Consider the following 25,910-nt stretch of genomic DNA (forward strand, 5'->3'; position numbering starts at 1 on the left):
ATGGGACGTTGGTGTGGGGGGGACGCTGGGGGCTCTGGATGAGGTGATGTGGAGGGGGGATGCGGGGGGCTGGCTGGGGGGTGATGTGGGGGAAGTTGGGGGATGTGGGGAGACGCAGGGGGTTCTGAGAGGGGGGATGTGGGGGACTGGCTGGGGGTGATGTGGGGGGAAGTTGGGGGGTGCGGTGATGTGGGGGCTCTGGACGAGGTGATGTGAGGAGACGCTGGGGGGATGTGGGGAGACGCTGGGGGCTCTGGACGAGGTGATGTGGAGGGGGGATGTAGGGGGCTCTGGATGAGGTGATGTGGGAGAAGTTGGGGGATGTGGGGAGACGCAGGGGGTTCTGAGAGGGGGATGTGGGGGACTTGCTGAGGGTGATGTGCGGGGAAGTTGGGGGCTGTGGTGATGTGGGGGAATGCAGGGGGCTCTGGACGAGGTAATGTGGAGGGGGTGATGTGTGGGACTGGCAGAGGGGCTCTGGAGGGGGTGATGTGCTGGGGCTTGGTAATGTAGGGGGTGCTGGTGATTGGGGCTCGGAAGGGTGTTGGAGTGCTGGGGTCTGATGGAAGGGGTTCTGGAGGGGGTGACGTGGAGGACTTGGCAGAGAGGGGTTATCTGGGGGCACACTGGGTGCTTGTGCTGGGGGCTTTGGGGAGGATGACATTTGCCAGCGATGCTGGGTGCTGGCAGAGGGGACTCTAGGGAGGATGATGTGGGGGTGATATGCTGGGCGTGGCATGTAGGATGGGCTCTGGTTGCTGATTAACCAGGGGCTCTAGGGTGGGTGATGTGGGATGGATGCTGGTGAAGGGGGGGGCCATGGGGGGAGCACTGGGTGATGGCGGAGAGAGTCAGTTATCAAATGTGTTTAATAAAGAAACTTAAATGACAGGGTGGAGGGATGGGGGCGGGATGCAGCTTCATCCATGGTGCAGGAAAACAGTTGCCCCGATTATTCTAGTTACACATGGCTTTGTCTCTCTTGGTACTTAGCATCATGGACACAGACCTGTATGATGAGTTTGGGAACTACATCGGGCCAGAGCTCGACTCCGATGATGATGATGATGAACTGGGCAGAGAAGCCAAGGATCTTGATGAGGTGCAGTGAAACTTGCGCAAAAAAAATCTTAATTTGTATTTTCACCAAAATAACGTAATACTGAAATGAAGGTTATTCATGTCATAAGTTTTCCTACTCCTGCTCTAACCTGTTTCTCCTGAATTTTAATCCTGACTACAGTTATCAACCGATCTGTGGTGCAAGCTGAAAAGTAACTATTCCTTCTGTGTCAGTGTCTCCTGTCCCCAGAAAATGATTTTTTTTCTCTCTCTCTCTCTCTTTCAAAAAAAACCAAAACAAAACCCCACACCACAGCAAACTTACTTAATGTTTTCAAGGAAAACTTTGATGTACTATTAAATATTCTGATTTAGTAGATTTCTAAAAACAAAGTATCTAAAAATATAATAAAAATTAAAAATCTAATAAGAAGCTGCCCTCTTGATAGTCAGAAAAAGACAAGGAAATTCAGCTTCCACTTGAATGTGTGAAAAAATAAGAAACTTTCTCTGTTTTAAGTGAGTTTCCTTGCTGTTGTACGCATTCAAATAGGAGCTCCATATCTTGTGTTTTAAACAAGATCCTTATACTGAGTCCCTCATTATTTTACTCATACTTTCCGGTGTCTCCCATTAAGAGATGTTAACACCAACACATGACACTATTAGTCATGTTTAATGCATGACTGGAAGGTGTTCAGAGATTATGATGATGAGCTTGGTGTAAGAACATAGAATAGAGGAATATGAGTAGTACTTATACTTATGAAAACAGAAATAGCCACTGATATGTTTAGGAATGGTGCTGAAAATTGCTCTTTCACTGTGAGTTCTTTGGTAGATCTTTAGTGATCTAAGAAATTGGAACTAATCACTGGATTGTTCCTTTAAAGAAGTAGAGCTCCTAATGGTGCCAGTATTTATATGTATATGCAAAATAATCATTATTGTACTAGTGAAATCATAACTCTCACATGTGGGGTTTTGTGGTTTAATGCACAGGGTTTGGTAGCTGCACTTTGATGCAGAAGGGGTCCACTGTGTCTCACTACTTGTACTGCCAGCCTTGGGTATGTTGTGCACATGGATAAAGGGTACTGGTATCAATTGCTTGCTGTGCAAGCATCACTTGCATGTGGCATTGGTATCTGTTTTAAAGATGACCTGCTGTTCATTGTGGCTATCTGGAATGGATTCAAGGTGGAAAAATGGCCTCCAAACTGAAAGTGGGGGAGCCCATCGGAACGTTTTTCAGGACCTGACTTTGATCGGTGCCTGATACAGCAAGACTGAGACCTGCCCTGCAGTTGCATATGATCTAGATTCTAGTTGTAGTTATGATGGCCAGATTCTTTTCCAGCTGCGTCAATGACTTGAAGTGTGACCATCAGCAAATCACCTACCCACTTACTGCCTCCAGTTTCCTAACTGTAAAATAGGGATGATAATACTGCGGAGTTTAATGTTTGTATAGTGCTTTGAGATCCTTGGATGGAAAGCTCTAAAGAATAGCAAAGTATTGTTCTTGGTTTCAGCTTGATGATGACGACGACGACGATGATATAGGAGATCATGATGAAGATCATCCTGGAATGGAAGTTGTACTGCATGAGGATAAGAAATACTATCCGACTGCAGAAGAGGTTTACGGGCCTGAGGTAGAGACCATAGTGCAGGAGGAAGACACACAGCCTCTCACTGGTGAGTAATGAGAGGTTAGTAAGTCGTGGGTGCGATCAGGGAGGGTTTCTTAAAACAAACTTGTAAGGGAGAAGGAAAATAAAGTCTTGCTGCTGGCAGTATCGTTAGTTTCCTCACTTCAGAATTCTCTCTGGTTAGCGTTTGGTTTGTCGTTCTAACAGAAGTTCTACTGAGATAGTTAACAAAGAAGAATTTTGTTCATAAGTTACTTTAAAGATGGCAAATAAAAACTTATTTCAGTTTAGTTTCTGATCCTCTGCACATACAAGAGTTAAAGGGATGCCATCAACTTGAAAATCACAGTGCCAGCTTAAAGTTTTGTCTACTGTTTATTACAGTTAACTTCTAAAATTAGAGAGAATGCTGGGGCTGAGGGGTACTAGGGAATACCTTTCCATTTTTCTTTGGTTTGTTTTCAGAGCCTATTATTAAACCTGTGAAAACCAAGAAATTCTCCCTGATGGAGCAGACGTTGCCTGTCACCGTGTATGAGATGGAGTGAGTACTGTGTGGCTTTCTTTTTCTTTCAAAAGTTCGTATTTGGTTCAAGTCATTCATAGAATGTACCCTTTGCTTTCCCATGTTCACAGCCTGAGGGGAGGTAAGAGGGATTGGTATGTACCACTCGGAGGAAAAAGCTGCTCTAGAGTGGAGGTGAAAACGTCTTGTCTTCCAGCTTTCCAAAACAGCAGCAGTTTGGCCTTTCATTGGCATAGGGATACCATCAGCAGAACTGCAAGAGCAGCTGATTTCCCTTTTGCTAGCTAGAGGGGAGAAGGAAGAAGGTACAAAAGGAACTGAAGCTTAAAAATGCATTCCACTCACTGCACTGCACAGCACGCATAGTGTCGTTACTTCATTAACTTCAGAACCCTAGTTTTCACCGGTTAATGTGGAGTTTGTCAGTCAGAAACCCACACCTTGAATTCACTTAAAACATACCTATTTTCTTGAGTGACTCAGAAAAAGTGCAGAGGGAGTCCAGAATCCTGGGTGCTAGTTACAGCTGTCCTACTGACTGTATGAGGCACTTTGTAGATTGTAAGGCCAGAAAGGATCATTGTGGTCTTTGACATCCTATATAATGCAGTATGAGGCATTAAGCAGATCTTTTAGAAAAACATCCAATCTCAATTAAAAAATGTCCAGTGGTGGAGAATCCATCAAAGCCCCTGAAAAATAACTGAAGAGAAACAGTCAAAGGAAAGAGTCCCATTCAGTTACATCACATAAAGGCAGACAACTAAATATTGACAAATTTTATAAGAGCTTGTATACAAATCCAAGAAGTCTAAATACTAAGATGGGTGAACTCGAGTGCCTGGTATTAAATGAGGATATTGCTTTAGTAGGCATCACAGAAGCTTGGTGGAATGATAACCAATGGGACATGGTAATACCAGGGTACAAAATATACTGGAATAATAAAGTAGGTCGCACTGGTAGGGGACTCGCACTATATATGAAAGAAAACATAGAGTCAAACATAGTAAAACTCTTAAATGGATCAAACTGTACCATAGAATCTCGATGGATAGATATTCCATGCTTGAATAATAATATAGCTGTAGGAATATACTACTGACCACATGACCAGGATGGAGATGGTGACTATCCCCATATTGACTGGGTACATGTCATCTCAGGCCGCAATGCAGAGATAAAATTTCTAGACACCATTAATCCTGCTTCTTGGAGGAGTTAGTCCTGGAGTCTTCAAGGGGAGAGGCTATTTTGATTTAGTCCGAAGTGGAGCACAGGATCTGTCCAAGAGGTGAATATAGCTGAACCACTCAGTAATAGTGACCATAATGTGATGAAATTGAACATCCTTGTAGGGGGGAAAATACCAAAGAAACCCACCACAGTAGCATTTAACTTCAAAAAAGGGGACTCCACAAACATGAGGAGACTAATTAAACAGAAATTAAAAGGAATGGTCACAAGAGTGAAATGCCTGCACATTACTTGGAAACTTTTTTAAAACACCCGATGAAGTGAGCTGTAGCTCACGAAAGCTTATGCTCAAATAAACTGGTTAGTCTCTAAGGTGCCACTAGTCCTCCTTCTCTTTTTGCGAATACAGACTAACACGGCTGCTACTCTGTAACCTATAATAGATATAGTTTCAGCTTCTATGCCTCAAATAAAAAAAAAGGAAAAAAACAGAAGACCAAAAAAAGCCACCATGGCTAAACAACAGAATAAAAAAGGCAGAGACAAAAGGCAGTCTTTAAAAATCGGAAGTCAAATCCTAGTGAGGAAAATGGAAAGGAACATAAACTCTAGCAAGCCAAGTGTAAAAGTGTAATTAGGCAGGCCAAAAAAAGAATTTGAAGAGTAACTAGCAAAAAACACAAAAACGTAACAATCAGTGGAGCCACTGGACAAATGAGGTGCTAAAGGAGCACTCAAGGAAGACAAGGCAATTGTGGAGAAGCTAAATGAAGCTAAATGAATTTTTTGCATCTGTCTTCACTGCAGAGGATCTGAGGGGAGATTCAAACTCCTGAGTTGTTCTTTTTAGGTGGTAGATCTGAGGAACTGTACCAGATTGAAGTGTCAATAGAGGAGGTGAATAGGAGGGTTCCCCAAGGATCTGTACTGGGAACTGTGCTGTTCAACATATTCATAAATAAGGCTCAGATTTAGTCATGGGTATTTTTAGTAAAAAATCATGGATGGGTCACGGGCAATAAACAGAAAAATTCACGGCCCCTCACCTGTCCATAACTTTTACTATAAATGCCCCTGACTAAATTTTAGCTGCTCTGGAAAAATGGGTAAACAGTGAGGAGGCAAAGTGTGCAGATGATACTAAACTACTCCAGAGAGTTAAATCCAAAGCAGATTGCGAAGAGTTATAAAGGGATCTCATTAAACTCGGTGACTGGGCAACAAAATAGCAGATGAAATTCAATGTTGATAAATGCAAACTAATGCCCATTAGAAAACATAATCCCAACTATACATACAAAATGATGAGGTCTAAATTATTTGTTACTACTCAAGAAAGAGATCTTGGAGTCATTTTAGATAGTTCTCTGAAAACATCTGCTCAGTGTGCGGCAGTACTCAGACAGGCTAGCAGAATGTTAGGAACCATTAAGAAGATAGTGGCATGATGATATTTTCTATGTAAATGCATGGTACCCCACACCTTGAATACTGCATGGAGTTCTGGTCCTTCAATCTCAAAAATAAATAAATAAAATAAAGTAAAATAAAATTAGAGTTGAAAAAGTACAGAGAAGGGCAACAAAAATGATCAGGGGGATGGAACAGCTTCCATATGAGGAGAGATTAAAAGGTTGAGACTGTTCAGCTTGGAAAAGAGACGACTGGGGGGATAGGACAGAGGTCTATAAAATCATGACTGGGGTGGAGAAAGTAAATAGGGGAGTATTATTTACCCCTTCACATAACAGTCAAACCAGGGGTCACCCTACAAAATTAGTATGCAGCAGGTTTAAAACAAACATAAGGAAGTACTTCTTCACACAACATATAGTCAACCTGGGGAACTTGTTGCCAGGGGATTTTTTGAAGGCCAAAAGTATAACTGGGTTAAAAAAAGATTAGATAAGTTCCTGGAGGATAGGTCCATCAGTGGCTATTAGCCAAAATGGGCAGGGGTGCAACGCCATGCTTCAGGTGTCCCTAAACCTCTGACTACTAGAATCTGGGAATGAATGACAAGGAACGGATCACTCAATAAATTGCCCTGATCTGTCACTCCCTCTGAAGCATCTAGCACTAGCCACTGTCAGAAGACCAACATATTGGGCTAGAAGGGCCATTGTCCATTTTTATGTTCTTATGTTAAAGTTGTTACAGTGGTTAATTACCCTCACTGTTAAAAATGTGTGCCTTATTTCTGGTCTGAATTTGTGTAGCTTCAATTTCCAGCCATTGGATCTTGTTATATCTGTCTGCTTGATCGAAGAGTCCTTTATTACATTTCTGTTCCTCACATAGGTCTTTATAGACTATGATCAAGTTATCCCTTAACCTTCTGTTGGATAAACTAAATAGAGTTCGCTCCTCAAATCTATCACTATACAGTATTTTGTCAAATCCTTTAATCGTTGTCATGGCTCCTCTCTGAACCCTCTCCAATTTATCAACATCCTTCTTGAATTGTCCAGAACTGGACACAGTATTCCAGCAGTAGTTGAAGCGACTATAAATTAATTTGATGATATTTTCCATAAATCCATGTTACTTGGCATTAATTATATTAATCTCCTTTAATTCTTCTTGAGCCCTATATCAGCCATTCCATTATCTTGTCAAGGTGACAGGTCTCTATAATTAACTGGGTCATCCCCTTTTTAAATGTTGGCACAACAGTAGCTTTTTTTCAGTCTTTTAGAACTTCCCCAGTGTTCCAAGAGTTACTGAAAATCAACATTAATGGTCCAGCAAGGTTCTTGGCCAGCTCTTTTAAAACTCTTGGATCCAAGTTCTCTGGACCTTCTGAATTAAAAATGTCTAGCTTTAGTAGCTGCTGTTTAGCGTCCTCCATAGTTACTGTTGGAATGGAAGGTGTATTGTCATCATCATATGATATAAATACATCATCTGTTTTTCCCAAAGTACAGAACAGAAATATTTATTGAACACTTCTATCTTTTCAGCACTGTTATTGACAGTTCTACTATTTCATCAAGTAATGGATCAATACCATTGGTCCAATACTTAATCTCTGTGGTTCAGCTTCCCAGTCTGTGAATTGAGGATGTTTACGTACCTGGCAGGGAGCTAGGAGAATGAATGTTCTAAAGCACTTCAAGACCCTGGGTTGAAAGGCGCAACTGAAGTGCCAGGTCTTACTGGGGGATCGTACTGTGGGCAGAATAGAAGCAGCTAACTGTCATTTGTTTCTTCCCTTCCTCTAGTTTCCTGGCAGATCTGATGGACAACTCTGAGCTGATTCGGAATGTGACCCTGTGCGGGCATCTCCACCATGGCAAGGTAGAATGAATACAGGGCTGTGCCTGGCTGAGGACAGAGGGTGTCTTCTGTGTTAATGAATCAGCTGGTGCTGTTGAAGGATAACAGCACACTTGTGCAGGGACATGCCTTGCTAATAGCACCTATGTAAGAGCTCACTGGCTCACAGTAGTGACTGTTTTTTTAATTAGGAGGCCAAGCCGATTGTTGATAGTCTCTCAGTGGTTAAAGTAGTAAGCCAGAAGCCAGTTTATGCATTCAGTTCTGTGTTCTCTAGCTAATGCATGTGTAGTTATCTAACTCTGCTATAAGAAGTGATGTGTACGCATCAGCTTGGGAGTGTTTGATAGTATATATCAGTACAATATGTAGGTAGATCTAATCAATTGGGGGAGAGGGGAGCAATACCCTTACCGTGGCCTTGTCAAGGCTGCCTTCTGCTGTGATGCCTACAAAACTAGGCCTGCTCCTCACGGCTAGGGAGCTGACAGAGTGTGACAGTCCCTCTTTCCTTCCCTTCTTTGTTCTTACTAACTCCCACATTTTCCCCTCTACTCCCAATGAATAAAGAAAGGGAAAAAACCCCAAATGTAACTAGTCATGCTGTGTACATTCTTCAGTGTTCATCTACTTGTATGTTCTTTCCCTGTTAAACATCAGAACGGCCATACTGAGTCAGACCAAAGGTCCGTCTAGCCCAGTGTCCTGTCTTCTGACAGTGTCCAGTGCCAGGTGCCCCACAGCAAATGAACAGAATAGGGAATCATCAAGTGATCCATCCCCTGTCGCCCATTCCTAGCTTCTGGCAAACAGAGACTAGGGACACCTTCCCTGCCCATCCTGGCCAATAGCCATTGATGAACCTGTCCTCCATAAATTTATCTAGTTCTTTTTTGAACCCTGGTAGAGTCTTGGCCTTCACAACATCCTCTGGCAAGGAGTTCCACAGGTTGACTGTGCATTGTGTGGAAAAAATACTTCCTTTTGTTTGTTTTAAACCTGCTGCCTGTTAATTTCATTTGGTGGCCCCTAGTTCTTGTGTTTATGAGGAGTAAACAACGCTTCCTTATTTACTTTCTCCACACCAGTCATGATTTTATAGACCTCTATCATATTGCCCTTTAGTTGTTTCTTTTCCAAGCTGGCAAGTCCCAGTCTTATTAATCTTGCCTCTTATGGCAGCCGTTCCATACCCCTAATCATTTTTGTTACCCTTTTCTGAACCTTTTCCAAGTCCAATATATCTTTTTTGAGATGAGGCGACCACATCTACACACAGTATGCAAGATGTGGGTGTACTGTGAATTTATATAGAGGCAATGTGATATGTTCTATCTTATTATCTATCCCTGTCTTAATGATTCCCAACATTCTGTTTGCTTTTTTGACTGCCACTTCACATTGAGTGGATATTTTCAGAGAACTATCCACAATGACTCCAAGATCTCTTTCTGGAGTGGTAACAGCCAATTTAATCCCCATCATTTTGTGTGTATAGTTGGGATTATGTTTTCTAATGGGCATTAGTTTGCATTTATCAACATGGAATTTCATCTGCCATTTTGTTGCCAAGTCACCCAGTTTTGAGAGATCCTTTTGTAGCTCTTCGCAGTCTGCCTGGGACTTAACTATCTTGAGTAGTTTTGTATCATCTGGAAATTTTGCCACCTCACTGTTTACTCCTTTTTTCAGATCATGTATGAATATGTTGAATAGGACTGGGCCCAGTACAGACCCCAGGAGGACACCACTATTTACCTCTCTCCATTCTGAAAACTGACCATTTATTCCTACCCTTTGTTTCCTATCTTTTAACCAGTTACCAATCAATGAGAGAACCTTCCCTCTTAACCCATGACTGCTTACTTTGCTTAAGAGCCTTTGGTGAGGGACCTTGTCAAAGGCTTTCTGAAAATCTAAATACACTATATCCACTGGATCCCTCTTGTCCACATGCTTGTTGACTCCCTCAGAGAAATCTAGTAGATTGGTGAGGCATGATTTCCCTTTACAAAAACCATTTTGATTATTCTCCAAGAAATTATGTTCATCTATGTGTCTGACAATTTTGTCCTTCACTATAGTTTCAACCAGTTTGCGAGGTACTGAAGTCAGGTTTACCTGGGGTCCTGTAATTCCTGGGGTCTCCTCTGGAGCCCTTTTTAAAAATTGGTGTCATATTAGCTATCCTTCAGTCATTTGGTACAGAAGCTGATTTAAATGATAGTTGCAGACGACAGTTGTTAGTCCTGCAATTTCACATTTGAGTGCCTTCAGAACTCTTGGGGGAATACCGTCTGGTCCTGGTGACTTATGACTGTTTAGTTTATCAGTTTGTTCCAAAACCTCCTCTAATGACACCTCAATCTGGGACAGTTCCTCAGATTTGTCACCTAAAAAGAATGGCTCAGGTTTGGGAATCTCCCTCACGTTCTCAGCTGTGAAGACTGATGCAAAGAATTCATTTAGTTTCTCCGCAATGGCCTTATCGTCCTTGAGTGCTCCTTTAGCATCTCCATCGTCCAGTGGCCCCACTGGTTGTTCAGCAGCTTCCTGCTTCTGATGGACTTAAAAACAGAAAATTCGCTATTACTTTCTGCGTCTTTGGCTAGCTGTTCTTCCAGAAAAAAATTTTGGCCTTCCTAGTTATATTTTTACACTTCATTTGCCAGAGTTTATGCTCCTTTCTATTTTCCTCACTAGGATTTAACTTCCACTTTTTAAAGGATGCCTTTTTGCCTCACTGCTTCTTTTACTTTGTTGTTTAGCCAAGGTGGCTCTTTTTTGGTTCTCTTACTATGTTTTTTAATTTGGGGTATACATTTAAGTTGAGCCTCTATTATGGTGTCTTTAAAAAGTTTTCATGCAGCTTGCAGAGATTTCACTTTTGGTGCTGTACCTTTTAATTTTTGTTTAACTAACCTCCTCATTTTTGTGTAGTTCCCCTTTCTCAAATTAAATGCTACAGTGCTGGGCTGCTGTGGTGTTTTCCCCACCACAGAGATGTTAATTTGAATTATATTATGGTCACTATTACCAAGCAATCTAGCTATATTCACCTCTTGGACCAAATCCTGTGCTCCACTTAGGACCAAATCAAGAATTGCCTCTCCTCTTGTGGGTTCCAGGACTAGCTGCTCCAAGAAGCAGTCATTTAAGGTGTCAAGAAACTTTATCTCAGCACCAGTGAATGCTGAAGCGTGTGTATCAAGAAAGGCCACTACGCATTTGGCAATCACTTGGTAACCAAAAGCCCTCAGTGGCACAATAAGGTGATCATCCCAAACCCAGCTATCTACGTTTCTAATGATCGAATCGCCCATTACTAATACCTGTCTCTTCCTAATAACTGGAGTTCCCTCCTCCGGAGAGGTATCCTCAGTGCGAGAGGATACCACAACATCATCTGGAAGGAGGGTCCCAACTATGGGATCGTTTCCTTCTGCTCCAGTTGGATGTTCTCCTTCCCTGAGACTTTCACCCTCCTCAACAGCACAGAGGCTATTAGACTGGGGGTGGGATCGTACTATTGTGTCCTGGAAAGTCTCGTCTGTGTACCTCTCTGTCTCCCTTAGCTCCTCTATCTCAGCCACCCTGGCCTCCAAAACCCATACATGCTCTCTGCGGGCCAGGAGCTCCTTGCACCGAATGCACACATATGCCACCTGCCTACATGCTGCATTGGGTGCAATATACTGGGTAGCCCCCACTCTGTTGCTGGACTTCTGCCTGCATTCTCTTTTTACTCCTGCCACTGGTTCCTTTGTTGTCCTTTTGTTTTTATCAGGGGATGTTTTGTAGCTTAAGTTTAAAGAAGTTTAAGAAATGTGAAGTGTATGTAGCGCCCCCTGTAAAATCCCTCACAAAACTCCCCTGTTAGCTGCTCCTGTTCACTAGCTCCTCTCGTTGCTTAGGAGCGGGCTCTTTAAAGCCCTGGTCTTCCTGAGTAGCCCCACTCCATGGTTAAGGGTTGTTCCTGACCCTTCATCTCTTGTGTGTGCTTTAGATTGGAAGCCCTTCAGGGCTCAGATTACATCTATTTATGTTTGTACTGGTGTCCAAACAGTGGGGCCCCCATCCTGAGTGGGCCCATAGTAAAATTGTAGTAGTATTAATGATCTGTCAGTTACTTCATCGCTACTCTGATAGTTTTAGTCCCTTGAGAGATTGCTATCACAGAGACTCCACTTCAGGTAACATACAGTTAGCCACCAGCTCCGCTCCCTCCCACCTCTCTGGCTAAAATAGCAAAGATTTGGTGGCCCATCTGTATCTGCTTATCAGCCATACGGTCACCTTGCTTTTTCTTGCCTTTTTCATACTTTCAGACTTGTTTTGTGGATTGCCTGATAGAGCAGACGCACCCAGAGATCAGGAAGCGCTACGACCAGGATGTAAGTGGCTTTTCAATATGTTCTGATCGTTTGGGATGACAGGAAGGCAGAGGGTGCTCACATTCAAATAGAGAGATTCTGTGCATGAGGGAGAATGCAATCTAAAGGTTAGAGCCGAGAACTGGAAGTCAGGCGTCTGGGTTCTGTTCTTAGCTCTGCCATTTATTTACTGTGTTGTTTATATGTAGACAGCCATCACTTCCTAGTTCAGACTGCAAAATGTTTGATATAAAGACATCTTGTGTCATGATCTGACCCTGAGAACTGTGTCTGTTTCTGCAGCTTTGCTACACTGACATACTGTTCACGGAGCAAGAGGTAAGTGCACCTTGAGATAGCAGCTAACTCTGGCAAACTGCGCTCAAGCTGCAGAAAGTCATGAAAAAATTAATTCTTCGCTCGTAATGCTTCTGAGTGTGACCTCTTTTGCCTTGTATGTTGGGAGGAAAGTTCATTTTGATTCATCACACCAGTTGATCTGTAAACCAAGGACCTTATTGCTTCAAGCAATGACAAGCAGACCAAACCTTATGTTCCTTGTATTACTCTTGCCTCCTTATATATAACCTTAATAGTCACGTTTAATTAAATAAAAAAGATATACTCAAGCTGACCACCTGTGGCAATCTGGTCAGTTGTCCTTGTAGTTGAAACTGCCAAGAGTTTCTCTGATGCTGAGGCTAACTGACCAATGTAGTATTATGAAAGGGCTGTTTAATATCCTGCATGTTGGAGGTAAATGTAAAATTGGTGATGGATGTATTATTTGGGTGGAAGACCAGTGAATGCGGAAGTGTGTGTACCAAGAAAGGCCACTATGCATTTGGCAATCACTTGGGAACCAAAAGCTTCGGTGGCACAATAAGGTCAGATAGACACAGACTGGCCAGCCAGCCAGATCACCTTAAGAATCCGGGTGGCACTTGATCTGCAAGGGGGATTTGCCGTGATGATGATGACGGTTATAAAGTTAAACTCTTTAATTTCCGAGGCTGTCCCAGTGGCACGCGTGGGTTCGGTCTGTGACGGGAAGGCGCAGGGCAGGGGTTATTCGCTGCTGGGGCAGTGGAGGGTGAACTCAGAGATCAGAATAAACAGATTCCATTTTTCATAAATCCTGGGCTTTCTGGGATTTGAACCTTTAGACTGAAACAACAAGGTGTCCGGTGGCACCTTAAAGACTAACAGATTTATTTGGGCATTAGCTTTCGTGGGTAAAAACCCCACTTCTTCAGATGGCTTATGCCCAAATAAATCTGTTAGTCTTTAAGGTGCCACTGGATTCTGTGTTGTTTTTGTGGATACAGACTAACACAGCTACCCTCTGATACTTACAACCTTTAGACTGGGGTCTTTGATTATATTTAAAAACAAACTGGGTCATACTGATTACACGTTGTTGGTGCAGAGTCATGTCTGGGTCTGTTCTGTCAACTTTGTATTTCCATCCTTTCACTGTTTCTTTACACTGCGTATGGGCAGAGCTCGTGCCAGGGCATGACCTGGTGGCAGCAGCGAGAAGGGAGGCAGAAGGAATTCATTCTCCCATTAGCTGAGTGCAGTATTCAGGAGATTTCTCTTTCCTCAGATGACGTGGGTGTTAGCTACTGCTCGAGCAGGTTTACTGGGTGTCTGGATCAGCAGCCCAATCCAGTATGGCAGGCGAATGGGACCTTGGGATGGATGGGCGATTTCCTGTGTCTTGTCTGATGAATTCTCCTTCCATGGTTGACTGCCACTTCCTTCAGTCATGTTGCACTGTAATTTATCTGCTAATCCTGACTTCATTTCTTTCAGAGGGGTGTTGGAATCAAGAGCACCCCGGTAACTGTTGTTCTACCGGACACCAAGGGGAAATCATTTCTCTTCAACATCATGGACACGCCAGGTGTGTTGAGCTGATCCAGACACTAACAATTTGTGGGCTTAATCCTGGCAGTCCTGCTTGTGAGTTAGTCTCAGTAAAGCCAGTGGTGCTATTGGTGTGAGTAAGAAATGCACGTTTCAGTAAAGGCTTCCACAAATGGGCCCCAGTTCATAAAACCTATAGGTCTTCTGAAAGAAGGTGCATAGACATGAATGGAATATTAAAAATATAAACCACTGTCTGACAAAGGAGGGTCTGAGGGGGGGCTTTGGTGCTAGGGCGTAATGGAGTTTTGCGCCAAACCAGTTGACATTTTCTCAAATCCAGTGTCTGTCTATTTAAATCTCATAGACCAGTTATTCAGTTTAGACTTTATAAAGTGCAACGACACTCTGAAAAGTTTCCCTTCAAAGATGACCTCCTGGGGTTTCATGTTTACTCTTAGTGATTCCATTTCAGCCCTAACAGAGCTTCAGATCTGACCTTCCAGCTGGCTGCTCTCTGCTTCTGAAGACACTACTAGCTATAGAGAGATTTTGCAGCTGGAATTTAGCTGGTAATTTTTTGTTTCTGATGCTTAAGGCAGCATAGGCTTCAGCTCGTGCTCTCTTAGCTGGACTAGTTCCTTCGTGACTAACAGGACTGAGAACATTGCTCTCTCACTTTTTCGAGGTCAGACAAGATGATCAGAATGGTCCCTTATTGGCCTTGGAACCTATGAATCTTGTTTGTGTATGAGCTGAATCAGCAGAGGTGACTTAAATATATGGGAAGTAGATGTGTGGCCAGATTTTCAAGGTCTCAGCACCCATGTTTGGGCCAGATTCTTCCAAAGTGTGATTGTGAGACTTACGCTTAGGTTTTCAGAAGAACTTGGTGCCTGCCGTACTGAGCTCTTTTGAACACGTGGTCCATTTGGGCAAGAAAGTGAAATGCATTCATTCCTGCTCTAACCAGAGCCACACTTCTGCTTGCTATGAATGGAGTTACAAAACAGCCTGGGACTGGAGACTGATACAGCGCATTACAAAATAACACCCCTGTTGTGTCCAAAGAGCTTTCAGTCGAAGCCAAGGAGAGACAAGCACAGAAGACACCAGAAGAGGGAGGAGGGTTTTGCAGGGATTATACCGGTTGCTGCCCAACTCTGCTCCTTAACTTAGTTCATTCACCTCTCTGAAAGTACTACTTTAATTACCACCTTTCCACAGGCATTTGCACAAAGATCTGGGGATAGAGTTACAGTTGCAAACAGATGACTATTAGAAACAACATTAGTAGCATGCTGTAGTCTCAAAAATCAGCATAAGACAGTGTGGAAGGTCCTTATACACAATGCTGGCAACAGTGCCCTGGCTAGATTAACTGAGGTGCTTTCTGCAAGGCAAAGGAACACCATTCTTCTCACCCCTGCCCTCTGGAGTGCAAGCTTGTGACCAATGACAGGTTATCAGAGGTGCGGGCAGCTTTCCCCACTCCAGTGAGTCATTTCTGTGAACTGGGCTCACTGAGCTTTAATTGCTTTTGTTTTGAAGGCCATGTGAACTTTTCTGATGAGGTTACTGCCGGTCTTCGAATTTCGGACGGAGTTGTGCTTTTCATTGATGCGGCCGAGGGGGTAAGTGTTAGTCTCTTTTACCGCCTGTGGTTGTATTTCAGAATCTCTTGAGCTCCTTGATCCTGACTTCAGTCTAGCTGAAGCAATCTGTGTAGAGTTCATTTGCATTAGTGATGGGGCTCTTTGGAGGCTGATTTAGAATGGGTAGCATTTTCTAGGTATTGAAGCAGAGAGTTATGGCTCCTGGGTTCTATTTCCAGGTCTGACACTGATGCACTGTGACTTTGGACTACTCGCTTAACTACTTTGTACCTCCATTTCCCCCCACATCTGAAATAAAGATGATTATTTATATCAGAGGTGTCAGAAGGGGTGGCTTAAAGGAATGCTGTTGGGTCAAATACATACTTGTAAAATTCATATTATTAGCAGGTCACTGGTGGGTGAGCTTAGACTTTTCTACAGGCTGCTGGCCTAGTGGATAAGGGTCACTGCTTTGTCTGTCACGCCCCGTAGAGCATGTTACCAAGGGCTTTAGCTCGTCTGGTAATGCGCCTTGTTCTCCACAGGTTATGCTGAACACAGAGAGGCTGATCAAGCACGCAGTGCAGGAGAGGCTGGCAGTGACCGTGTGCATTAATAAGATAGATCGGCTGATCCTGGAGCTGAAGCTTCCACCCACTGATGCCTATTACAAACTCCGACACATAGTAGATGAGGTCAATGGCTTGATCAGGTAAAGATTTGTGAGGGGGGTGGTCATTGGAGCATGGTATCCTTGGCCCACTGAGTCCATCTTGGAGTCTGTGTTTGAGCATCACTCATGCTAAAATCAAAAGTATATGTCATTACAGTTGCATGTCATGGAACCGTTCTCCACCCATGGCAAGTGCATGCACTAGACACGTAACTTGGAATGGATTTGTTCACTTAACACACATTTGGTGGAGAGGACTTCACTGTTCTACAGTGTGTGCATGTACATTTTTTTGGGGGGGGTGGGGGAGCCCTGGCCCTGGCCATTATCTGGTGTTTTGGCAGGGCCAGCCTGTCCCATGGTGGATGTCCTCAAAATGGTATGAAGCTGTAGATAATTTTTTTTTAGAGCCTGGGCTGAGATTTTTTCAAAGCTGACCAAGGGATTTGAGTTTCCAATTTCCATTAAAAGGTAATGGGACTTGGGCATCCCAATCTGCTAAATCCCCTGTGAAGTACTGCTGTCTCTCAAGCATCCCTGCATACGGCTGTGCCCCTAGTGCAGTGGGACCCTTCCTGAACAGGGCAGAGGGGAGGAAGGCAGCATTTCACTGCTGTCCATACACACCATGTGTTACTGCCCGCTGCTTTATCAGGCGCCCTACAGAACAGCACTGGCAGTTGGGATGGTGGCATGTTGCAAATTCACGTTTTCATTTTATTCCATCCCAGCTTTGTTTGTCCTCTGTTGGTCTCTTCCCCTCAATTGTCCAAAAGTTTTTTTTTTCCTTCTCCATTTGTTTCATGTGTTTTGAAAAGAGTAAAGAATAGTTAATTAAACTGCAAAACACCTTTGGATGAACAGAGAGAGTGAGAGAGTGAGTGAGTGTGTGTGTGTGTACACCAACCAACCCTAAAACACAGCTCCTTAGTGCTGGAGCCCTCTTGTAGGCCCCTGGGGGCAGTGCAGAGTTCCTTCAGTGGAGTGGCTCTTGTTTCTGGGTTTAGGTTCACTGACAGTGTCTTCCTCTGTTTATATCTCCATCACTCTATAGAGTTATGCTGTACATAAAAGCTTTCTCTTTTTCAGCATGTATTCCACCGACGAGAACCTGATCCTCTCCCCTCTTCTGGGGAACGTCTGCTTCTCCAGTTCCCAGTATAGCATTTGCTTCACGCTTGGCTCCTTTGCAAAGATTTATGCAGACACATTTGGTAAGACTCAGCCAAAAACCATGCACACATCAACATCTCAAGTCCTGTTAACTTCTATGGAGCCCTTTCAAGTACTTACAGCAGCTCAGGTCTTCGCTGGCTCGTGTATGCACTTATATGCTAGCACATGCACTCAGAAACATTTAGGGAGCTGAGAGTTATTGCAGAGCCCAGTTGGGGTATTTCTCACCTGCCACTTTCTGGTTGTTGAGGAAACAGGAATACCAGTGAGGAACGTTGTTGGATAAATATTTTCTCTTGTAATTCTTTATCTTGTAAATATCGGAATGGGTGGAAGCCACTGTATGGTACGCACATCTATAATGGAGAAAACCCACTGTCGCTGTTCTAGATAAAGGGTTACATATGTGTTGCCCTCTGCATGGGGTAACAAAATGGTTCAGAGCTGAAAGGGTTAAGAATCTTTCAGCATAGCCATGAGGAAAGCCCTGTTCTCTGGAGTTGAGACTCCACTGTATCCAGGCTGAAGCTTGCCCCTGGGGGGTCTTGCCCTCTTCCTGCCCCCTGGATCTTTTTTATGTAACTGTCCTGGCTGTGGTTTGAATCTCTGCTCCCTCGATGCCAGCCTGCGGCAATCTGCCTGGTGTGATAGAGCAGGCAGTAAAAGAATAGCCATGTGCTTAGCCTGGCCAGCCAGAACTTGGCAAGTCCCAGGTTCAGAATGTTCCAAGGGGCCGCAGTTGTGGTGAAGTTGGGATCTAGGAGATGCTGCCAGGCAGCTGGCCCAACTTTGGGGGTGGGCATGAAAAGCAGCCATTGTTCAGAGATCAGGGGGCTGACGCTCTCATGCACCATAAGAAGGAATAAACAAGATCCTCTTTCATTGTGGCATCCTTTGGTGCCCGGCCTGAAGTTTTCCCGACTCTCAGGCTAATTTAGCATGCGGGCAGCAGTTGGTGAGGCACGCTAATGGACTGTGCATTTAGTGGAAGTGGTGTGAGTGAGTGCTGATGTCTTATCACTTGTAAACTCAGCATGACGTGAAATCTAGAACTACGGTCCCGCCTATTCCCTGGGAATTTGAGGAGGGATATTCATGTATGGACTTAGTACACGATCTAAAAGCTAGGGAAGGGAGGGAGAGGGGATGCTGAGAGATACTCGTAGGCAGAAAATATTGTAATGAGCCTGGGCGGAAGGTGGAGATCATGCTATGCCAGCTGCCCTCCAGTGCTTAGCTTGAGAAGTGAGTTGGAGAAGCGAGTGGATCCCGTAGGTCGGCTCTTTTCAGTCATAATTTTTTGGAAAGAGTTCCAGTGTCCCTTGGAACTGAACAAACTCCCTGGGCCCTGACTGATCCCCTTGTCAGCAGTCAGGTCACAGACACTGCACTCCCTTCTCACCGCTGTGTGGTTTTCCAAGTTAGTGCTGAGGATTGGTGTCAGGGAATCTTGCTCTGCAGCTGCCTGAATTTCAGCCTCAGAGCTGTCAAGCCAGCGCCCTTCTGCAGCTCTGAACTCCCTTGATCATTTACAAAGAAAACAGTGGAGAGAGGTATTTCGTCATGTGATAGCTGAGGTTATTTCTTTATTCCCTTGTAGGAGACATCAATTACCAGGAGTTTGCAAAGCGGCTTTGGGGTGACATCTACTTCAACCCCAAGACGTACGTAGTGTTTTTAATTATCTTTGTTCACCAGCTTTATTACTGTGCAAGCAGCATTTCTTGCCCTCCCCGCCCCCATCCTGTAGAACAACAGAGGAGTTGGAAGAGGCTGAGTTGAGCCTCTCCTCTACTAAGTGTGAATCCACATTGCTGTGTGTCCTGCCTGTTGGTGGCACAGCGACCATGTTCCTCTGCACGCATGGCTAGTTGTCATTGCTGGGCTTACCCTGGGGCATAGACTTGCCCGCTCTAACTCACCGGGACTATGCAGAGGGATTTTGAAAGGGGATGCGGGATGGCATGTGGCTAGACTTCCTGTTTTTCTGGGTGGTTGTGGATACCTTGGAGGGGTTGCAGGTTCAATTCCTAGGGACCTAAATGCCCTACTAGCATTCCTACTAAATGCCCATGAGGGTGAATTGGGGTCTGTTTTTTTAATAATGTGTATAGCTCCATAGGAGTGCACACAGCTCCCCAGGACAGGTCAGGTCAGGTCAGAGTCCCTGCCCAGCAGATCTTACACTCTTTGTAGGGGGAAGGGGGAAATATGAATATCCAGGCATGCAGGGGCTAGTGTACATATCACAGAGGTCGTGGTGCTTTTGGGTGGCAGAGCACTTTCCATTCACATCTTTCCTCTTGGCTTTCCTGCACAGACGAAAGTTCACTAAAAAGGCCCCGACCAGCAGTTCCCAGCGGAGCTTTGTGGAGTTTGTCCTAGAACCCCTGTACAAGATCCTGGCTCAGGTACATGCTTTCTTTCCCCTTCCCTTTGACGGGAGTGCAGTGCCAAGTGATTGAAGCCTGTAGTATCTGTTGCTGAGTGTTTAAAGACTAAAAAGAAAAGGAGTACTTGTGGCACCTTAGAGACTAACCAATTTATTTGAGCATAAGCTTTCGTGAGCTACAGCTCACTTCATCGGATGCATACTGTGGTAAGTATAGAAGATCTTATTATATACACACAAAAAGCATGAAAAAATACCTCCTCCCACCCCACTCTCCTGCTGGTAATAGCTTATTTAAAGTCACCACTCTCCTTACAATGTATATGATAATCAAGGTGGAGATAATCAAGGCAGGAGAGTGGGGTGGGAGGAGGTATTTTTTCATGCTTTTTTGTGTGTATATAATAAGATCTTCTATACTTTCCACAGTATGCATCCGATGAAGTGAGCTGTAGCTCACGAAAGCTTATGCTCAAATAAATTGGTTAGTCTCCAAGGTGTCACAAGTACTCCTTTTCTTTTTGCGAATACAGACTAACACGGCTGTTACTCTGAAACCTGTTTAAAGACTGAACACTAGATGGCGCTACACATGAAATCTGTCTGCTGTCCTGTTAGGAAAATTCCACAATCACAAATGTTTGTGTCTGAGGGGCAGCGCCTTCTCTTCCGGCACCTGTTCTGCTCCTCGTTCCAAATACGCCCTCTGTTCATGGTGCTCTCCTCAGCAGGACCTGCACCAGGTGCTTTGGATCTGGGATGTGTCCCAGTGGCCACCAAGTACTAACTTTAAATTACCCAACCAGTTTCACTGCAGGAACTAAACTGATCTGAACCCAGCCCTCCCAGGGTAAAAGGCCCGATGTTAGCCTGCAGGCACCCTAGTCCTTTCACACTGATGTCCTGTCCCATCGCCATTTGAATGGCTCGGATGTACCGTTGTCTGCACACGGGAGTCAATGGCAGTGAATCTCTCAGTAACTGTAGCGTCCCACAGGTGGTTGGTGATGTGGACACCACTCTCCCCCGCACTCTGGATGAGCTGGGCATCCACCTGACCAAAGAGGAGCTGAAGCTAAACATTCGACCCCTGCTAAGGCTTGTGTGCAAGAAGTTCTTTGGGGAGTTCACAGGTAGGTCCTGTTTCTCCCCTGCCCTAGCTGCTGGGCTCCTGTAGCTGTGCAATGCTCTCGCCAGCACTCTGGGCCGGTAGCTGGATGCCCCGGCTGCCAGTTTAACCTGCTGCGGGCAGAGCATTAGGGCTCCGTTTTCAGTGGTGATGTCCCCATGTTGCAGGTTCCCCTCACTTCTCAGCTGGTGCTGGTGGTGCCCATTGCTCCACGAGTCAGGCTGCTTATTTCGGTGCCTCCATTTGGATTTAGAGACAAATTGTAGGTTCCTGGCTTTTAACGGTCTTGGCCTTTGCACCTAAACTCAGTTGACTGAGTTGGAGGAAGTGAGACGTAGGTGCCCAGAAGTTCTGGTATAGTTTCCAGGCCATACGTTGTACATGACATTGATTTGCACTGGGTTCAATATGCCAGGAAGTCCCTGAAAATAATTCATTTGCGCACGCATGCCCTCAACTCTGCCTTCAGCATGTTCTCCTGAAAGGCTGCCCCTGAATGCTCCAATGTGCAGCCTAAAACCAGTAGGCTGGCGTCCTGTGGAGGTTCACTGATCCTTCGCCAGCAGCACAGTGTCCTCTGTTGGCAGTGCCAGTATAAGCTGTCCGCTCCCAAGTGAGTTGTCACCCAGGACTGTAGGCTGACTAGTCCTCTGGGTTAAAGATGTCGTGTTTTATTCAAGCCCCCTCAATGCTGTACTCTGGATTCCTCCACTTAGCAGCATTCTCATGAAGCTCTGCTCTCCTAGGCTTCGTGGACATGTGTGTGCAGCACATTCCCTCCCCAAAGGTGGGAGCCAAGACCAAAATCGAGCACACCTACACCGGCGGCGTCGACTCAGACCTGGGGGAGGCCATGAGCGAGTGTGACCCTGATGTAAGGACCCCTTTCACTTACCATTACCTCTCCAAAAGCAGCATGGGGTAGAAGAGAAGTCCTCCTTTCCTGGGGTCACCAAGGCAGCCTCCTCCTAGAGAGGCATCCAGCAGCATTTCACATCTCTTATCTGCTACTGAAGCAAATCTCTCCGCTCTGAGAAATTCAGAAGCCTGCCAGGGCAGCCGTAGAGAGAGAGGGTTATTGGAGAATGTGCAGGGAAAGGCAGAGATCAGGACTGAACTTCCCGACAGTTGGGAACTGCACTGTGATGGCTGGATGTTTGGGGCCTTTTGTGGACAATTATTTTGCCATTTTAGATGAAGGTAGATCTCTGCATGAAAGTCTGACCTGAAAAATTGGTTTGAGCTAGCCTGAGCAGAGTTTCTGCCTTTACAGTGTCTTTTGTACTAAAGGGATCACTTCTTCAAATGTAGCTTCCTCTGGGGTGGCACTCGGCAGCTGTTTAACAGTCCCAGCAATGCTAGACAGCAGCTTAGGAAGTGAAGAATTGACCTGTAAATAGTAGATCATCACCTTCAAACTGCTGAGAAAGAGAGTGCCTTGCCCCATTTAAGGTCTGTGTAACTAGCGAAAATTATCAGAGGGGGTAGCTGTGTTAGTCTGGATCTGTAAAAGCGGCAAGGTCCCTTGACAGTTAGCACTGGTAAATCTGCTTGGGTAATTAATTTCTGCTAAAAGCGGCAAGGAGTCCTGTGGCACCTGATAGACTAACAGACGTATTGGAGAACAAGCTTTCGTGGGTGAATACCCCCTTTGTCGGATGCATGGAACGAAGTGGGAATTCACCCACGAAAGCTTATGCTCCAATACGTCTGTTAGTCTATAAGGTGCCACAGGACTCCTTGCCGCTTTTAGCAGAAATTAATTACCCAAGCAGATTTACCAGTGCTAACTGTCAAGGGACCTGGGCACGACCTGGGTTTTGTGTCTCATCTGAAATATGGGACCTCCAGCAGCACAGAAATTCTACCACTGGGTCTTAGAGTGACTTGGCAGTTCAGCAACGGTATTCTTCTCTCCAAGCCCCCTTTCTAAAGTGGTCCATCCAGGTAGAGGCCTGGCCCAAACGTCTCAGTTTGCAATCTCTGGGATCGTATTGTGAGGGAGCTCTGCTACAGGCTTACGTGGTGGTGTTTACATGAGGAAAGCAGCGATTTGCCTCTGTACTCATTTGAGAAACACACTTAACCATGCTCTTTCCAGGGGTCTGGCCAATGGGGAGGGAATTCCAGGCAGAGGAAGAAAATTGAGGACCCGAAAACTGTTCCTTGTGGATTTTCAGACAGAGTTCCTGATAATCCCACGTGGGTCTAATAGCTGCTTTATGAGTTTGTGTCTTGGGAGTGACTTACTTTGATTTCTTTTTTGGGGGCAAGGGTCCACTAATGTGTCACACCACGAAAATGTACAGCACAGACGATGGGGTTCAGTTCCACGCCTTTGGCAGGGTGCTGAGTGGGACCATCCATGCAGGGCAGCCCGTGAAGGTACTGGGAGAAAACTACACGTTGGAGGATGAAGAGGATTCCCAGATCTGCACTGTGGGACGGCTCTGGATCTCAGTGGCAAGGTACCAGGGTATCAGTGAAGAGGACAAACCTCGGCAGTCTGGGAGAGGAGTCCCCACTCATTGCTGCTGTTCTTGATGCTGCAGTGTGAGGGAGAAAAGCTCAGGGCTTTGGAGGCAGGGAGGGGTGCATTTAGTGTGGTGAAAAGTCCCAGGTTGACCAACTGGATTGAGGCTACATTGAGTTTACGAAATTGAGCCAAAATACCCGGTGAGCCCCAAAGATCTTACAATGGGAGAGGATAAGTGACATTCAAAGGATGCAGAGAGGGATATGATCAGTACAGCTATAGATGCGTTTGCATTCTCTTTTACCATTATCTGATAGACCAGTGGGTCCCAAACTTTTTACTAAGTGACCTGCCAACTGCATGCTACCATCATCACAGATATGCACCTTCCACCCTAGCATCACAACACTAATCCTGGCCAAGTGTAGAGGGGCGGCCCTGGTGGGGTGCGGGAGGGTTGGAGACCGAGCATGTAGGGGGGTCCTATCTTGTAGGGCTGGGCCCAGCACTGGTCACCGCATCGCTCAGGTTTGAAGGGCTGGCCAAACCTGAGTGGTGCTGTGACCCCCATACACCACGTTGTGACACCTGAAGCAGGGAGCCAGGCCCAGCCCCCTGCAGGACAGGAGCTGCCGCCGCAAGGTGAGCGTGAGTCACGCTCACTCTCTAGCCCTTCCCGTCCCCTCCGAGCCAGGAGAAGTATATGTTTGCCTAGGTTAATCTGGCCCTAGACATAACCACTCATCTAGAACCTTGTTGGAGCCCTATCAGTATTGTCTGCATGCTTGGAGTTGCAGCAGAAGACAGGTTTGCAGAAGAGGAGGGCAGCCAATCTCCTGCTCAGCACAGGGGCGTTGTTCCACAGGGAACAGGCAGCATGGAAGAAGGTGCAGACATGTTTGTCTGAGAACCAGGGGGTGAGAAGGTGGATGAACAGAGGACAGCATGGGGACAGCGGTGACTAATGGGTGTGCTATCCTGTTCTGTATGTCAGATACCATATAGAGGTGAACCGGGTCCCTGCCGGCAACTGGATCCTAATAGAGGGGGTGGACCAGCCCATTGTGAAGACTGCAACCATCACAGAGCCTAGAGGCAATGAGGAGGTACTGTGCGTGACTCAGCATCCTTCCCAGTAGGGGAGCGTCAAGGAGTCTGCTGGCTGTCTAGGATGGTCAGGTTGGGGGCAGTGATTTCCTCCAACCAGAATGTTACTTTCTCCCATGAGCAAGGCAGCCCCATTGTGGATTACCAGTTTTCAGGGTGCCTGGCTGTGTCTGTCAATACAAGAACACTCACTATGAATGCAGGTGGCCTCCTACTAGCCTGCACTTGCTCCATGGTGCTGTCCCAGCAATGACAGGGGCATGTACTGTGGCTGACTCAAGGCTCCAAGGGATGGTTACCCTACAAAGTAGAGATTTCCCTTGTCACCAGAATCTTACTGATGGTTCTGATTTGGTTTCAGGCTCAGATCTTCCGTCCATTAAAGTTCAACACCACGTCTGTCATCAAAATAGCCGTGGAGCCAGTCAACCCTTCGGAGCTCCCTAAAATGCTGGATGGCCTGCGGAAAGTTAACAAGAGTTACCCATCGCTCACCACCAAGGTGTGTCGCTGAGGCGAGGCTGATCCAGGTGCCCCCGGTTAGGCTGCTCCCAGGCCCTGCCCTGCTCTTTGGGCCCCCTTGTGCTGTCTTCACTTAACGCTTTAAATGGTCAAAACCAACCCATTTTTGACTTTGCCATTCTCTCCCCTGAAACTCACTTGCTATTAGTCTGCATGGACTAGCCGACCATGATTCTCCAAGGGGTGAACCCTACGTCATTCCCTAGAGCATCTTTTGCTGCGGGGGCTAGGCCAGGTGAAGGTACAAGTTTCCCACCGAGCCTGTATTTCCAGCAAGAAGAGGCTGGAAGCGGAGTAACTGTGTGCTCCCTCACAGCCAAACGGCTCTGCAGCACGTCCTGCAGTGTCCCTTGCTGGGGACCTAGGGCTCGGGCTGCTCTTCCTTCTCAGCAAGCCAGGAGCTGGCCCCACTTGCCTTGTTGATTAGACTCAGGAGCCAGGACCTTTCCCTCTAGGTTCTCTGACTGTAATAAGTTTCCCTTGGCCTTGTGGACAAAGCTGGAAGGGGCTAGGTCAGGAGGAATGCTGTGCTGTAGCTTGGGCCATCTGTTTCAGGTGGAAGAGTCTGGGGAGCACGTGATCCTGGGGACGGGCGAGCTGTACCTGGACTGTGTGATGCATGACTTACGGAAGATGTATTCAGAGATTGATATCAAGGTGAGGAAGCAAAATGAACCTTTCCTGTGGTCGTTACTGGGGGTACATAAAACAGGACTTCCTCCCCCTTGGGAGTGTGGCAATCAGCTGCTGCCCCCAGCCCATTGCTCCAGCGGGTCTCATGACTGCAGCTCCTGAGGTGTAGAGAGACTGCTGTCTGCTGAGACAGAGCGCGGTGTTGTTCGTACCTCTGCCACTGACTTGCTGCGTGACCTT

The 25,910-nt window shown here is 45.7% G+C and overlaps 1 protein-coding gene across 1 annotated transcript in view; it reads left to right on the forward strand.

Moving 5' to 3' along the window:
• The window catches only part of EFTUD2 (elongation factor Tu GTP binding domain containing 2), a 35,857-nt gene that overhangs the window by 214 nt on the left and 9,733 nt on the right, over positions 1 to 25,910 (forward strand). Inside the window, exons 2-19 of the mRNA XM_037886715.2 lie at positions 994 to 1,102; positions 2,598 to 2,763; positions 3,183 to 3,261; positions 7,665 to 7,740; positions 12,048 to 12,113; positions 12,396 to 12,431; positions 13,911 to 14,001; positions 15,516 to 15,598; positions 16,108 to 16,274; positions 17,325 to 17,449; positions 19,012 to 19,075; positions 19,732 to 19,822; positions 20,801 to 20,936; positions 21,679 to 21,806; positions 23,207 to 23,400; positions 24,403 to 24,514; positions 24,877 to 25,017; positions 25,593 to 25,694. Of these exons, the coding sequence (XP_037742643.1) occupies positions 998 to 1,102; positions 2,598 to 2,763; positions 3,183 to 3,261; positions 7,665 to 7,740; positions 12,048 to 12,113; positions 12,396 to 12,431; positions 13,911 to 14,001; positions 15,516 to 15,598; positions 16,108 to 16,274; positions 17,325 to 17,449; positions 19,012 to 19,075; positions 19,732 to 19,822; positions 20,801 to 20,936; positions 21,679 to 21,806; positions 23,207 to 23,400; positions 24,403 to 24,514; positions 24,877 to 25,017; positions 25,593 to 25,694 (1,962 nt within the window). The 5' untranslated portion in view covers positions 994 to 997. The remainder of the gene's footprint in view (positions 1 to 993; positions 1,103 to 2,597; positions 2,764 to 3,182; positions 3,262 to 7,664; positions 7,741 to 12,047; positions 12,114 to 12,395; positions 12,432 to 13,910; positions 14,002 to 15,515; positions 15,599 to 16,107; positions 16,275 to 17,324; positions 17,450 to 19,011; positions 19,076 to 19,731; positions 19,823 to 20,800; positions 20,937 to 21,678; positions 21,807 to 23,206; positions 23,401 to 24,402; positions 24,515 to 24,876; positions 25,018 to 25,592; positions 25,695 to 25,910) is intronic.

The sequence above is a fragment of the Chelonia mydas genome, chromosome 27, assembly GCF_015237465.2.
Source record: "Chelonia mydas isolate rCheMyd1 chromosome 27, rCheMyd1.pri.v2, whole genome shotgun sequence".
NCBI classification, from domain to species: domain Eukaryota; kingdom Metazoa; phylum Chordata; order Testudines; family Cheloniidae; genus Chelonia; species Chelonia mydas.